This window comes from Ambystoma mexicanum, chromosome 1p (assembly GCF_040938575.1).
Source record: "Ambystoma mexicanum isolate Mex_15411 chromosome 1p, UKY_AmexF1_1, whole genome shotgun sequence".
In the NCBI taxonomy this organism is placed as follows: domain Eukaryota; kingdom Metazoa; phylum Chordata; class Amphibia; order Caudata; family Ambystomatidae; genus Ambystoma; species Ambystoma mexicanum.
The window spans coordinates 835,199,917-835,215,489 of NC_090921.1; the positions used below are offsets into that span (position 1 = coordinate 835,199,917).

Sequence of the window (15,573 nt, forward strand, 5' to 3'; positions counted from 1 at the left end):
GCGAAGTAAATGAGTGATAGTGTGCTCATGTATAGTAGCATAGAGAGGATATAATGCTACAGAGCAGTTATTGGTCACCAGTTTATCATGTTAAGTATACAACATCTTAGGTGGATGCATAATAGGCAAAGTGGGGGAGCAAGATTAAATGCATACAGATGGGATAGTTGCAAAGTAAAATGTAATCGTGGTCTGGAAGAATGTCTCACCCATAGGGCTGAGGGGTGTTTAGGATATCGGATGCAATCATACATGAAGTGGCGGCATAATGTCTTCGTAGCGCACTCCAAGATCAGAAAGGGAATAGTCAGTAGATTAAATAAATATATGAAAAGCAAATGTAAATTGTTAGCACAAACGTGTGTGGAAGTGATATGATAGGTTATTTATAACGCGCTTAATACCCAGCGGTTTCTAAGTGAGTGATGGAAATACTTCTGGAGAGCAACACACAGTGTAGCAGGGGGCTACAACGTTAGTAAAAAAGTTGATATGCGTGAGATGAAAGTTAGTCAGGCGATAGTGAGCATCTGTTATGGCTGACCTCCAGTCGTGGAATCCTCGGAGTGCAGATATGTCTGAAGCACAAGGTGCATGCTGAAAGGCGGTGAGGCCTCGCCAAGATTGCGCAGGGCAGCAGTGTGCAGGAGTATGGTTAATAGGTGCAGTAAGACAGTGGAGTAGACGCAGGTAGCAGGGGGTGACATGTGGATCACAACAGTGCACAAGGAGGCTGGTTGACTTGTTGAAGCTCCGGCACAGCATCTGGGTGAAGCGGGAGGCAGAGTGCTCTACAGAGGGCAGAAATTACGAACGAGAGGGAAGGCGAGGGGTGCCCCAGACAAGAGTGGGTCGGCAGGATGGTAGAACAGTAGAGGTTGGGTTTGAGAAAGAAGCAGCATAGTACCTGGCACAGGCATGGTGATCGTGGCATCAGGAGGGCAGACATGAAGGTACCTCGCAGCAGGAGCTTTGCTGGGGCATTCCAAGGCCAGACAGTGCCAGACAGGAGTGGATGTCATTACTTGCTTTAATATTCGGCCTGTCCTCATGTACAGGCTGAGTAAGAGCAACTGTCAGCCAATTGGAAGCAGGCAGGCGGGCTGGCAAGGGAGCTTCCTCCATCGCGGCTGTTCGTTTCAGAGTGGCCATCTTTAAAGGGCACTGTGAATCATCAGATAACTGCCCAGGAGGGCTTCCCTGGAACGGTGTATTCATGCCGGTTGCAGAGGATCATGGGTTCTGCAGGCGATCTTGCTCCTGGGCTGTGCTCTTCCATGCACAGGGCCAGACAGGAGTGGATATAAAGAGAATATATATGTTTGATTGATAGTTTATTTGTATAGCGACTATACACACGTGTTTCAAAGCACTTCAAGGCAAGGGAGGGAGGGAGCAAGGGAAAATACAATTACATTCTTACAAGGCCTTGAGACATTAAGAATGTGAAATTAACTGTCGTACTAGGCCTGGCGACATTTCAGATAGTGCAAGAGATTTGACAATGATAAGGAGGGGAAAGAGGGCAGGGGGATAGGAACTGGAAACAATCGACTACCATACCAGGCCTGACGATATTTCTGGTAGAGGCGGAGATTGACAAAAGGTGAGGGGGGGGGGGGGTGGGAGTGGGAGAAACAAAACAAGCAGACTTTTAGAGCAGGTTTAAAGACCTATTTATTCAAAAAGGTTTTCTCTCTTCCCATTTTCTTGTCAAATTTAACTAGCAGTTATGATTATCCGACTGATTTCTCTACTTGTACTAGCTAAATATTCCATCTGCACCAGGATTCGATTCAGTTCATTGTGGTGTGCAATATCAATTCTTCAAAATTCATAGACGCCTTTGGGTTTTGTGCGCTGCTATAAATGTTAAAATAAAGGATGCAATGGTCTTGTGGTGGGGTTTAGTTTCAAACTAATTAAAGGTTCTACAACAATTAAACAGAAGATAGGTACGTTTTCTCCTTTCTTCGAGACCCAAAGCTAATTGAGGGGCAGTATACCTGACCCAGGTTCGATGACCAAAGGTGAGCGGAAGGAAGATGGGAGACAAAAGGACTTGTTCCCAATGTTATCCTATTGAGGGCAATAGCAATCATACTAGGTCAGGCGACATTTCTGATAGTGCATAGAATATATTGAGGGGGGAGAGAGGGAAAAGATAGGGAGAGGAAGAGAAGACGGAGAAGCGGTGAGTGTGGTGAAAGAGAAGACGAGGGAAGCAGGCGAAAAAACATTGTTATAGAGCAGAAAAGCAAGTGGAGAGAGCACATAAATTGCAGAGGTAAAATACTGAACACATAATGTTGCAAGAGAACAGCAAGTGCAGGCCAGGATTCAAGGCGTAGATGGGCACAACATGATTCAAGGCCACCATTATTATGTGATGCTAAAGGAAGTCTAGCATGAGCACGACGAGATTTGAGATGGGTGAACCAACATGAGTCCAAAAAGTCAAAATCAAAGCATCAGCAACAAGGCGAAATGTGTGAAATATTGTTTTGGACTGTGACTTTAGGGGCACAAGGCCCCATTCATCTTAGGTGTTTGACTTGTACAGTTAGAATGCTGTATTTGTGATTGGTTCCCATCATTTTATTGCATTTACACTACTTAACTGCATTGCTTGATTAAGTTATTTGCTGTCTATTAAGAGAACTTAATCAGTGGTATATATTTGTATTATAGAGTAGTATGTGATATTTCTACTTCCTAGTTTCATTTTTCAATATGCTCTAAAGGCCTAAAATAAATGGACTGTATTTGTATATCTAACTGTCTAAATGTAATTATTGTGTGCTAATCTGTATGGAATCATTGAGGACCCCTAATTCCACTCTCACTCTCCTGAGACTAAGCCTCGATTGCTTATCCATGTACCTTGATTGGGTTTTGGCTAACCTCTAAGAGCTCCCTGTTCATCATAACTAGGGTGGGCCTCCTAAAATCTAACAGCATGATCCTGATGCCACTGGTGATGTAAAACAGTATATGTCAGTTTATTTATTTATTTATTGGACTTCATTACAAGTTTGGCGGCAGCCTTGCTGGTAAAACCCGCGGGCTGCCGCCAAACTTGCTATTTTTTCCTGCACCCGCGAATGGGCAATTACCGGGTCATTACGGCCCAGCCGGACCCGTTATTTGCCCATTCGCGGGTGCCGGGAGGGGCTCAATGGGAATGGAGAGGTCGGATGCACTAGCACCATTGAGAATGGGGCCAGTGAATCCGACATGCTCTGCTCGCTGGTGCCGGTACGACCCCCAAGACAGACCCGACGGCCAGAATGGCACCCGCGAGCTGAACTCGTAGTTTGCAGTTCCGGGAACTACGGTACCGGCAAGCTTACCCGTACCATAGTTCCCGGACCGGCAAACTTGTAATGACCCCTATTGGGTATTTATAATGCACCTTTACACAATGTGTTTCGAGGCGCAACAAGACGAGAGTGAGGGGGAACAGGGAGGGCAAAAACAATAACGATCCTACTAGGCCTTGTGACATTCGGATCGAGCAAGTGCAGTAGGGAAGTGCAGGGGGAGGGTAGGAGAGGGGAGGGGGGAAGTGCCGATCAGGGCGGCAGGCCCCGTGAGAAAAGCTGGTGCCAGGGGAGGCCAGGTGGACAGAGCTAGGGGAAAGCAGAGAGTGCAGGGGAAGGGAAGTCCATGAGCTAAGTGTGAGGTAAGGTACTGGAAGGCTACAAGGGTGCAGGCCCAGCCAAGCTAGTGCGGGGCCCCGAGGGGCAAGTACAGGCGGGGGGGGTGAAGGGGAGACCAAGTGCAGGGGTAGACTGGATTAGCGGGGCCTGGTGCCCTGTAAGACTCTGAAGAAACCAGGCAGCCCGTCAAGAAGCAGACAGGGACATTAGCGGGGGAGAGGGAATGAAGAAAAGAAAAGGAAGGTCTTGAGAAGCTTCCTGAACTTAGGGAGATCCGGTTCAAGTTTAAGAGGGGAAGGGAGGCTATTCCAGAGGAAGGCACCTGCGGAGGAGAGAGATCTGCCCCCCACTCTCAGCTTGGGAAAGCATCTGATCTGTAGGCAGTTAGAGCTAGACGACCGAGAGACTGTAGCAGGGAGGTATTTAGGGAGATAGAGTTGGATGTAGAGGGGTCCCAGGCCTTAGAAAGCCTTGTGGATGATGCAGACGGTCTTGAACTTGATCCTTGCAGCAACCGAGAGCCAGTGGAGAGATTTTAGGACTGGAGAGATGCGGTTGCTGGGCTTGAGGCCAAGGATAAGTCTTGCAGTCCTTTTCTGGATTAGTTGAAGGGGGCGAAGGGAGGAGTTGGGCAGATTAAGGAAGAGGCTGTTGCAGTAGTCCAGTCTGGAGAGGACCAGAGCTCTGCAGACATTGAGTTTTTGGGAGAAGGCGAGGAAAGGGAGATAATGCCTCTGATAAGGTGCAGCTGAAAGTGGGCCTTCTTGGCAAGGTCTGTGATGTGAGGAGAGAAGGAGAGAGATGAGTCGAAGATGATACCAAGGTTTTTGGCCTCACGTAAGGGGAGAGGGCCCATGGAGGGCAGCCTGAATGTGTCTCTGGGAGTCCCTAAAAATCCCAGGTCATGGTGCCCAAAAGCCGCTCAGTAGTCTGTTCCCTGATCAGGCTCCTTGGGCCTAATTTTAGAAGTTCATATTAGTCCACAATGGAAACCTCAAATGTATGCACTTAATCACATGCAGTCACCTATGTACTATTTTCATAGTTTGCACTATGAAGTGCAAAGACTGCATGGAAATCTAGACAACCTGATGTTTCTATGCATGTTTGTATTTTGTAGTGCAAGCAATCGTAAATGACTCCCATCATCTATGTGCATGGTGGATTCATTTACATGGATTGCTATGAAATGCACCAGCTTTTAGTAGGTGCAAAAGGATAGCAAAATCCATAGTAATCCAATGCATTTTCATCAGTGTCAAAATCAAAGCATAAACAGAAAAATGTGTGCGTAAGGCTTTTCCTTTGAAATGCTAATGCAGAGTATTTTCCTGAATATCACGCTGCATAGGCACAGAGTACACAAATAAGCATTTATTTATTTTTAAACAGTTTATTTGTTAGAAGAGACAGAGAATTGATGCAAAACAGGTAATTTAAGTCACTGTTGGAATAGCAGGACAAAGTCACAAAGCAATTCCCAACCTTGCTCCGCCCTCGATCACTGCACTTCGCAACTTCTTGGAACCTCGACTTTCCTAGTCCTAGCCTACCACATAATTCTCAAACCTGGTGTTAAATCAACTCCACCCGCAAACGTCCATTTACAGTAAGGCAAGATACTTGTAGAGGTTCGGTTTGTTTATGACTGGGAGTGTGTTAACGTGATTGACAAAAGGGAGCCAGGTCCCTACATAAGTATATTTCTCCAGTGATAACGCTGTGGTTTTCTCCGAGGCCAATATCTCCCACACTTTGCCCCACCACATCGGTATTATTGGACCCTCTGGGGCTTTCCAATTTCGCGCTAAGGGCATTTTTGCTGCCAGTAGGAGGTGGGTAATGAGGGCAGCTTCATTACCCCTAAGTGGTCTCCCTGATTACCCAGCAGCACCACTACAGGGACCATTGGCAAAGTAACACCTGTGATCGATTTGATGTGCGAAAGAACATCCTACCAGAAGGACTGGGCTTTAGGACATAACCACCACATATAAATGCAAGTTCTGATATTCTTGCAACCCCACCAGCAAGATACTGGGTACAAATGATTAATTTTATTAAGTCTCTATGGGGACAGATATCATCTATTACATAATTATAGCCGGTATTCCTTGTCAGTAGTACATCGAGAAGCGCAGTGATTTCGTTCCCAGATGTGTCTCCAGGACTCCTCCCCGCTCTGGGGACTCAGATCCCTTTACCAACTCGACATGCAAGGCAACTGTTCTTGGGATCAAAGCGGTTAAGAAGCCTATAAAGTGTTGAGACTTTTCCTTTCATCAGTCTCAACACTCAAAACTGTTATTCCAATGCTCTTGTACCACTCTGCTTGACCTCCGGGTTAGAGGCCCGGTGGCGTAACTGGGAACATCTGAACCTCTTGCTTTCTTTCAAAGTTGACTCCCCTTTACACTCCTCAAACATACGAGGGGCTCCCCCACTATATAATTGCCTTAATTCTTTCAAACCACCCCCTCACCCATTGGCTAAAGTCTAGTTTCCGAAGCCCCGGTGTGAAATCTGGGTTATTAAAAATGGGAGACAGTGGCCCCCGCCCCCGCGGAATACCCCACGTTCCAATCGCTTTATTCCAACCCCCTAAGAAGAGTCGTTTTGATGATAAAAGTTGGATGATTGCTGGATACTGTGCAACACTGGTAAAAGGAAGCTGTGAACGGGGCACTTTGGTTTCAAGCCTGCTCTATTTAAAGCCCTCTGGGACCCAGAGATGGTTGCCTCCAAGCAAATATATGAGATAATTGTGCCGCCAGGTAGTAATGCTATAGGACCGGGACTCCCACACCACATGATCCAGGGTTTCTCAACAAGACCTTTCCTCATGATTCAGGGCCTTCTACCCTTTCAAATAAAAGTAAATATCTTATTTTGGAGACCATGTAACCTATTAATCAGGATTTGGACTGGGAGCACTAGGAAATGATGTAGCCACTTGGGTATGATTATCATCTTGCACCAAGAAATGTTATAGCAGCTTGGTTATGATGTTCATCTTTATGGCCCCCACCCGGCCTAGCCAGGAAATCTCCTGAGCACTCCACCAATGGAGTGAGTCTTTCAGTTCTGTAAAGAAGGGAGGGAGATTGACCTCATAGAGAGATCTTTCATGTATGGGATCTTGATGCCTAGGTAATTGATTGAGTCCTGTTTCCAAAATATTGGACATGAGGCGGATACGACATTAATCTATGTCAGTGAGATTGCAACAGCTAAGCCCTGGGATTTCGGGTACACTGAAAACCCTGAAATCTGCATGAAATTCCCAAACTCCTCCATCATAGCTGTAAATAGATGTTCCCACCTCTGCTAATGTAACTAGGACGTTGTATGTTATGCCTCTAATACAGCTGTTATTCTGAACCAGGGTGGTGAAAGGTCTAATAGAGCAAGTAAAGGGCAGCCTTGCCTCGTCTCTCTGGCAACAGCGATTGGAAGGGTTGATTTACCATTTAGCCAGACTTTAGGAGTTGATGCTACATAATTGACTGGGAGAAATTGTTGAAGAACTGGGTCGAAACCACACGCCTGGAGAAGTGCATGTCCTGTCCAATTTGTCAAAAGCTTTATGGGCGTGTAGTGCAATCACCCTCGCCTCGAGTTGCCTGTTGAGGACCCTTCTAACATTGTCATGTGTACTTCTGTGGACAATGATCTAGTTGGACGAGGGCAGGAAGCACGACCATCAGAAGACCAGCTAGGATTTTTGAGTAAATCTTGGCATCAATATTCATAATTGTTATAGAGCGACAGGAATTCAGCAAGCTGGGGTCTTTATTCGTCTTTAAGATTAAAATAGTCGACGTTTCCTGCATGAATGCTGGAATCGTCCCAGTTAAACAGTTTTGTTAGATGGGGAAGCAATAGGGCGTCAAATGTTATTTAACAAAACTGAGAAGTGAAAACGTCTGGGCCCGGGTAGTGTCTTTGAGTGATTTAAAAGCCACCTCCACCTCTTCTTCTAATATCAGCTGTTCAAGTTGTCAGATTGCCTTCTGAGGGAGGGCCGGAAACGCTGCTGATCGCAGGTAATCTACTTGGACCTCGGAATCTGGGGACTGACCAGCCATTGCAGCTGAATAGTACTGGTAAACAAAATCGAGCTTTCTAGTGTCATTGTGTCGCATCAAACCCCACCCATCCCTCAGCGTCAGAATATTATTGCGATTGGCTGTTTTCTGTGCTAAAATTTTATTTGCCTTGTTCCCCCTGATGCAGTAAAACTGTTTGGTTTTCAAGATTGCTTGGGATGTTCTTTTGGCTAGGTGGGCTTTCAGCTGAAAAATAAGCATTTCTATATGCACAGACGGAGCAATTCGTAAGTCTTGATGTTATATCTACGACATCAATAACTTGAAGGTGCTACAGGACGGCCACTTTACCCTGTATAAGCCACTAGGGCTATTATTCAGCTCTCTAAAGCAGTGGATAGTCAGAAAACATATATCTAGTTTTGAAGACTATACAAGCTTTCACAGCAGGGATTATCTGTTTTAGGAACTGGGCATTTGAGTGAGCTTCTTTGTATTGTGTTTACCAAGCTTTTGCATCTTTGTTTAACACACGAGAGGAATTTAAGGAAGGCACTTTTGCTAACCCATGCTATCGGAAATAGCCACTGATTGAGCAGGATAATTTACGATTACAATAAAGAGCTTTTCTTTTGGAGTCTTATACTTTACATCTAAGAGCTTTTAAATGGTATGTTCTGTCAGAGGCCCATTCCAAGTGTTCTTCATAGAAGACTTCACACTCAAAAAGGCTTCAAATACAAAAGAATGTGTTAGCTCGAAAAAAGAGCTAGACAAAAATAGACTGATGTCAATAATGGTTTTGAAAATGAAGCCTTGCCTTGACGGTCTTTGCAATACTTCGTACCTATATTTGCCAGACCAAGGCAACCTGACATCAATTTCTTAGACCTTGGAGCAGACCGTTCTTTTCAGTGAAGAGAGATTTACAAGAACTCTGGCTTTTGGGTGTGGGGGGGGGCTTTGGATACCTGATTGGCTTAGAGTGCCCCCACCTGTTGGGGTTGATGCAGGCGTTCAACCCAAATCTCCACAGTAACTTTGGGGCCATGTTACGGATAAGGATGATTGCTCACTGTGCAGGTCTCCAATCCTTGTATCTTGTTTTCCTTTTCAGGGGTACTTGCTTGTGATTACGCTCTTAGTGAACTGCTCCTGAATGACTATTCAAAGGCCTCAGAATAGAGGTAACCATTTCAACGATCCTTGCAAGGCTACTCAGTAGCAAATCCCTTTAACTGATGAGCAAGACTTTGTGGCTTGTGATGAACGCAAAGGTAGCTTTCGGTATTGGCCACTTGTTTTCAATGATTGTAGACGGATTCTAAGTTGGCTGGATTGAAATTCTTCCCAGTGCAGGTAGACATTTTTCAGTTTAGACATGGAAACTTTGTGATGTTCCTTTTCCCAGTTGCATAGCAACTCATTAAAAAAATTGCCCATCTAAGAAAGGAAGTTTGTGAAAGAAAAACCACTCACAAAAATGGGAAAAATTGCTCTGTGTCAAACCAGTACTTGATATAAACTGAAACAGGAGGAGGCTGTTAATGCGCATCGGTGAACGGGGGTGAAAAACCCAGATGCACATAGGGACAGCCAAGCTGTGGGCTCGCTAAATTCCTTTGAGTGACACTGTTCTTGCTGAGAAGATCATTTCAGTCCTATTTGTGGTACAGGATGTTCCACACCATGTGGGAAGGTGAGAGCAGGACATACAAGTAAAATGTAGCATTGAGCCAAGCAGCAGTGATATTGCAATGCAAAATGTATGTTTTAGTGCACTGCAAGGGTGTTGAACAAGCAATCAACCGCAGATTAATTTTCAATCAACTGCCGGCACAGAATCTGCCTCTTTTTCTGAGGCTCCCTGCCCCAGAGGTCCATTTACTGCCAGAGGGGAATGGGGCAGAGGGTAAAGATGAATCACTTTGTAACCTGCTCAGCTAACTTTAGGTGGATGACCTTTGTGGCTGATTATTCATTGTGGATATTTCAGTTGGGCTAGTTTCAGGTGCAAACAAACTAAAAACATAACCTATTTTAATGTTACATCATACTGGAACCTCCCTAGAACTCGGATAAGTAATATGTAATAGACTTGTTCCTGGGTGGTGCTGGCTTAACAAAATAAAGTGCCTAGATACTATGAACTTGGACTTTGGCTTTAGATAACGCAACACATGTACAAACAATTGATGCATGTCTACAAATTCCATCATTGTCTCTAGGAAAGTGTGTGCAATGACACTGTTCCTCAAGATTCCAAAGTGAAATGAAGTGTATAAGAAAAACTTTAGAAGTTCTGCCAAATCTTCCTGACTTTCCTAAATATTTTTTCTCTCCCTCTCCCTCCCCCTCTCTGTCTCCCTACTCCTTCCTCTCCCTACCTCTCTCTCTCCCTCTCTCCCTCTCCCCCTCTCCCCCTTTTCCCTCCCCCAGAAAAGGCTGTGTCCAGATGAGAGCGAGGTCAGTGCCTGTGCCTGGTTGGATCCCAGTATGGTGGAGCTGATAATATCTACAAACAGGGATCTTCCCTCCATGGAGACCCAACAGGACATACCTACAACTATTGGGTAGGCATGCAGTGCACTCATGCACAGATTGGGTAAGCTGTTCGATTGTCATATGAGCATTCTATAAGGGTTTAAGAAGATTAGCTTTTGGGCCATGTTGGTCAGAATGGGGCCAGGAGGCTAACTCAGGGCCAACGCACTTGCCTTGGGAACAAGACGATATTGTGCAGACTGGGTTTAATCCACGGATTAGATCTTAGAAACTGGAGGAGTCCAGCATTAAGTGCAATATAAATCACCAATAAAATAAAAAGATGATTTGCTGGCATTTCACAATGGTATGCTTGGTCTGAATGTGACATATGGCATTACTTTTTCAGCATGTCTCGGTTTTAGATCCACATGCTCTGCAAAAGTAACCATCTGATTGTTGGTCAGGAATGGTACAACTTTAAGATTGGCACTGACATGGTTCAATGAATAAGGAGAGGACTGTATGCAGTCCATGTTCCTCTAGCACCCCTCCCACAAATAAACACCACCTTGAGATTGTATTTTATTTATTCTACTTTTAGGAACATCGTTTTTGGTATTGAATGATTTTCATTTTGTAATTAATTAGAACAGAACTTTAAATGCAGCCTATTAAGTATATTATTGGGGAGTGCTAAACTTATTCTTCAAAACTGGTTTATGACTTAGGTTGAATGATTTGCTTTTTCCATTAACAAGCCCCTGTTGCATAGATTCATGGGTTTGATGAAGGCCTGGGCCAATAAAAGAAAATGTCAAAAATGTTTTACGTTTTGATCATAATGAAATCTTTTGAAACAGTGAGGGTTCCGGTATTGTAGATTCCTAGCTGGGGGATAAACTCAAACAGCATGTTTATGTTGATTTTTTTGTTATTGTTTTTATGGTTTGGGCGCATCCGTTTTTGATGGTTATTTTAGGTTTAACGGTGTATGCCTAGTTTAACAGATAAGTAATCTAAATGAGAAAATAGTGGGTTTATCTGGTAGAAGTGGTTTAGTGCTGAACAAAAAGGAAATCTATTGTCTTATGTATGGAAATGCACTCTCAGTGTCATGCTCAAGTTGTTTTTATATGGTCTGGTCTCATGCTGATACAGCAGCATGGGTTTACAGTATGGACATGTATACCCTAATTGTCATGGATAATAACGGTTAATGATATTCTGTTCCCCAATGCGCTAATGTCATAATAAATGTTTATGAAGACTTACATTTCTTTAAACAAAGTGTTTATTTCTTTTTCTTAACTCATATAGTGATAGCAAAAGGGTCTGAGAGATTCACAGCATGTTTAGAAAAAGGCTGAGATATTCACATGTTTGTGACATCGTCCAAATATTTGAACTGATAATTCTTTGTAACCACCTTACCCGCTGGTATCTTGTGTAACCTAGGTCCATTGAAATATGAAAATGAACATCTTCCAGGTTGATGGTCATATAATCCCCTGTATATGTATACAGTTTGGAGTCTATGGGTGATTCCATTCTGTCTTTGCCCTGATTCTTTTAACACAATATAGACAGAACTGATTTCTTACAATGTTATTCCTGGTGGTCTAAATCCCTATATCTACATAAATGTCCCTGTAAGACGCCACTTGCTGTCCCTTAGTGTGGCTCAATTGAGTCCCTAGGGAGCGCTGGTGGAACGCCTACCTGGGGTGGGGGACATGCAAGAGGCTGACCCTATCCTCTGTCACTACTTTCCTGTGTTACTAAAAACAAGTGCACACTCTTGGGTGTTCGAATGTAAGTTTTATTCGTATTGCCCCCGTAGCTGTGTGTCTTATAAATTCCTAGTACTTAATCAGTATCAATTAAGTTTTTGGTAAATAATTTGACAACAATACTTCTTTTTGGTGCCAGTTATTAAAATACGGCTGCATGTTTGTTTTTTTGTCGAGCCCACAGCTTATTTACAGTGGGTGTCGGGGTTAGGGTCATCACTCCCAAACCTATTGTTTTTATGTCGACCGGTTTCAGCGGTTGTAACTCTGTTTCCACTTTCTTCAGGACATCAATTACATTACATGCATCATAACGTATTGTGTAACATTAAAAGACAATATTTCCATTAATGTCAAGTTGCCCTTCTGTTGGGCTCAGGAGGATTCACTCCGGGGTTTCTTTTGGGCATTGATTACATTTCATGTACCCTAAATGAGGGAAGTGATAGAGAGGGGGAACTATCAGTTGCCCATTTGTGGACGTGTATGATACTTTGTTTGTAAAGAGTGACTGTTGCCTGTTGCTTACCTGTCTTCATGTAGAGGTTTGGTCCACTTCTTTGTGTATTGCCATGCGTCACAAATCTTGTTGGCCTATCAAGTAGTAAACCCATGTTACTCATGTATGAGGGCCGCCTCACGTTAAAAAACCACTTTGAATGTGACTCATTTTACCTGGCTACGTTCCTGTCTCCAGATAGCTTTAGCGTCTGTTGTTGTTCATCTTTCTTGTTCTTTAAAGCCTAAAAAAGAGGTAACCTTGTGTCATTGTTCATTTAGACCTTTCATGTCAATCCTGTACCTTACTTGGTGATAGAGAACACAGGTACCTTGCATGGGTTGTAGTTTCGCTTCCGTTTTGTGAATTCTTCTTCGTGTTTATCGTGATTAGTGTTCGTTCAGGGCTCGCCACGGTCAGACTCCCGGTTAACGAGGTTCTCTGGGGGGAGAGGACATGTATCCGCATGAGCATGCAGTAAATATATGCACGGTCAGTTATATTATTTGGGCACATCTATCTGAGTTTTAACCTCCCAGGATTATGCAGGTAATTATTATTGCTATAAAAGCCAAGGGTCCGTTGGTACGTGAATACTTCATGCTACGGCGTGCTTCACGGTATGGCTTGTTTGAAATACATATTTTAGGCATCAAGGCTCCCTGCTATTTACTGGCCAATACTACAAGTCGACTGTTAATGAAGTGTGCACTTGTTTCGAGCATGTTTAGGTTGGCACTGACCTAGTGTATCGTTTTGCTCGCATGTACGTTTCCTCCCGATCGATCGCGTCTATGCGGTCGCCATTTTGGATCCGGCATATTTATATCTCTACGTGTCATATGATCTGTTGCAACGTCATTGCTTGGTAGTTATTGAGATACAGTTTACCATGTTTTTAATTGGCAATTTCTACAGTTTTAGTAAGGTACTGCAGTGCTGAGTGGCTCGAGTGTTTAAACATTACTCTACCTAAAATTGTCGCGTCATATACGCTGTGCGGTAAATCTTATAATGTGTCTGCTCTTGGTTGGGTTATAACCTTTAGTAGTTTTGGTCTTTAATACTCATATAGTCATTAATATTCAGATACTCGTCCTCGTGGTTCTTGCATGTATTGCTTGGTAATGTAGTTCTTACCAGCCGTAACTTAGGTTATTAGCGTTGTCCTCAATGACAGCTTGTTTATATTGCCGTTTGTAAAACTTTGATGATATAGCCTCTCTGTGCTCTTTGGATCTGCGGAGGTTCACACTGTTACTGGATTTGCTGTTAAATCAACTGTATAGTCTCTGATAACTTCACACTTTAATTAAGGGATTTCAATACAGGAGGGCTGCTGGATCAACTTTGTTTTTCGTAAAGTTCTGTATGCGAATGTCTAATAAGTAGCATATAGCATCTTCTGATGTATATCTGGACGTGTCACATGACTGCTAGTGTTTGCCAGCAGATCTCCTCGTTGAGTCCTTCTTGGTGGCTTCTAAATCTGTATATCCACATCTGTTCTCGTTTTAGTAGTAGGGCCGATATGTTGCCCCCTCGCTTGGGTACCACTACTTTCTCTAAAACAGTCCATGTTATATCATTCTCTTAGTGGTTATGTTGGATATAGTGTTCTACTATGGGAGCCTTATTTCTTTTAGTTCTTATGTTAGATCTATGTTCCCCTATCCGGGTTTTTACTGCTCTTGTCGTCATTCCTATGTATTTTTTATTATATGGACATTTTATCAGGTATCAAACTGGAAGGTGAACACCTGGCACTCTTAGTTAACTATGGAAATAATTAGAATTATTGGACTCTTTGAAGAAAAGAGAGCTATATTTAAGGTATTTTAAGGTGCAGGGGAGAAAGTTAACAACCCTGGCATATTGGTTGTACATACAAATAAAGACAAGATAAGTTCCCACTTTGGGAACTCCCGTCCACTGCACACTGTTTGTGGCTAATGACATATACCCAATGATATTTTAGGAACATATATTGTCTACATTTCTTTAGTATTCTTTTAGAATTTTTTGACCAATGAATGAACTATTACAGCCCCTGATGAAGAGAAATGATCTCGAAACGCGTTGGGCATATGCATATGAAAAATAAATCATCTTTGCGAACAAATTTATTTTGAAGTTGGACCTAAATCATTTGGTTTGAATGCCAATGTTCCTAAAATATCATGTACTTGCATAGAATGTAATCTGATTACTATATTTACATTGAATTTCGCCTAGGAAATATAAATCCATTGAGCTTTTTTAGCCACAAACAGTGTGCAGGGGACGGGAGTTCCCAAAGTGGGAACTTATCTGGTCTTCATTTTATCAGGTATACTACATTAGTAGTATTACAATTGATCAGTGCTCGTTGTTCCCATGGTGTGTGCCATCCTAAATCAATAGAAGTTGTGTGTTTGGTGTACTGACATACTGTACAGTTTCCACACAGAGTATGGGCAATGGCCTTAGGTGCATTCCAAATTCTGGAATCACCATCTTGTTCCTTTTTCCTTTCTTTATAAGTGTGTACCAGCCCGTCCCCGATGTTCCTCCTTTTTATTGCAAACAATGGTGGTTTTAGCTTGCTTTCTCCAACATTGAGAATGTGCCAGGCTTTCTTTATTTCTTTCTTCAGTCTGTTCACCACTGGTGACTGGCCGAGGACTGTTGTTATTGCATCCTCATATCTGGTTCTTCTGCCATGTTGTTCGAGTATAACATCCCATAGTATATTCCTTGCCCTTTTCCTTGCTTGATGATTTTAGCTGGATAGTTCCTTTCTCTCAGATTTGTAGTCAGTCTGTCAGCTTGTATGTCCTATTCCGTTTGTGTGGTACAATTCCTTCTGTACCGGAGAAATTGTCCAAACGGGAGGTTTTCCTTCACCGTTCTCTGGTGAAAGCTATTATATTCCAGCAAGGAGTTTCTATCTGTACTTTTCTGATGCATTGTGGTCTCTAAACTGTTCCCTTTTCTCAGGATTGTAAGATCAAGAAAAGTGGCTTCTGTCTTGCTGTATTCATATGTAAAATGTAAGAATGGATTCAGACTATTGAGCCACACAATGAATTCATGCAGGGTTGCTT

At 43.2% G+C, this 15,573-nt stretch overlaps 1 protein-coding gene across 3 annotated transcripts in view; it reads left to right on the forward strand.

The window, feature by feature from the left end:
- NUDT17 (nudix hydrolase 17) overlaps nt 1–15,573 on the forward strand; it is a 556,736-nt gene that overhangs the window by 469,748 nt on the left and 71,415 nt on the right. For 2 of the 3 annotated variants that reach the window (XM_069652793.1, XM_069652794.1), the window contains one exon: nt 10,151–10,284. In XM_069652793.1, coding sequence (XP_069508894.1) covers nt 10,151–10,284 — 134 coding nt within the window. Of the gene's footprint in view, nt 1–10,150; nt 10,317–15,573 lie in introns of all 3 variants that reach the window. The other variant, XM_069652795.1, reaches the window with a different exon arrangement.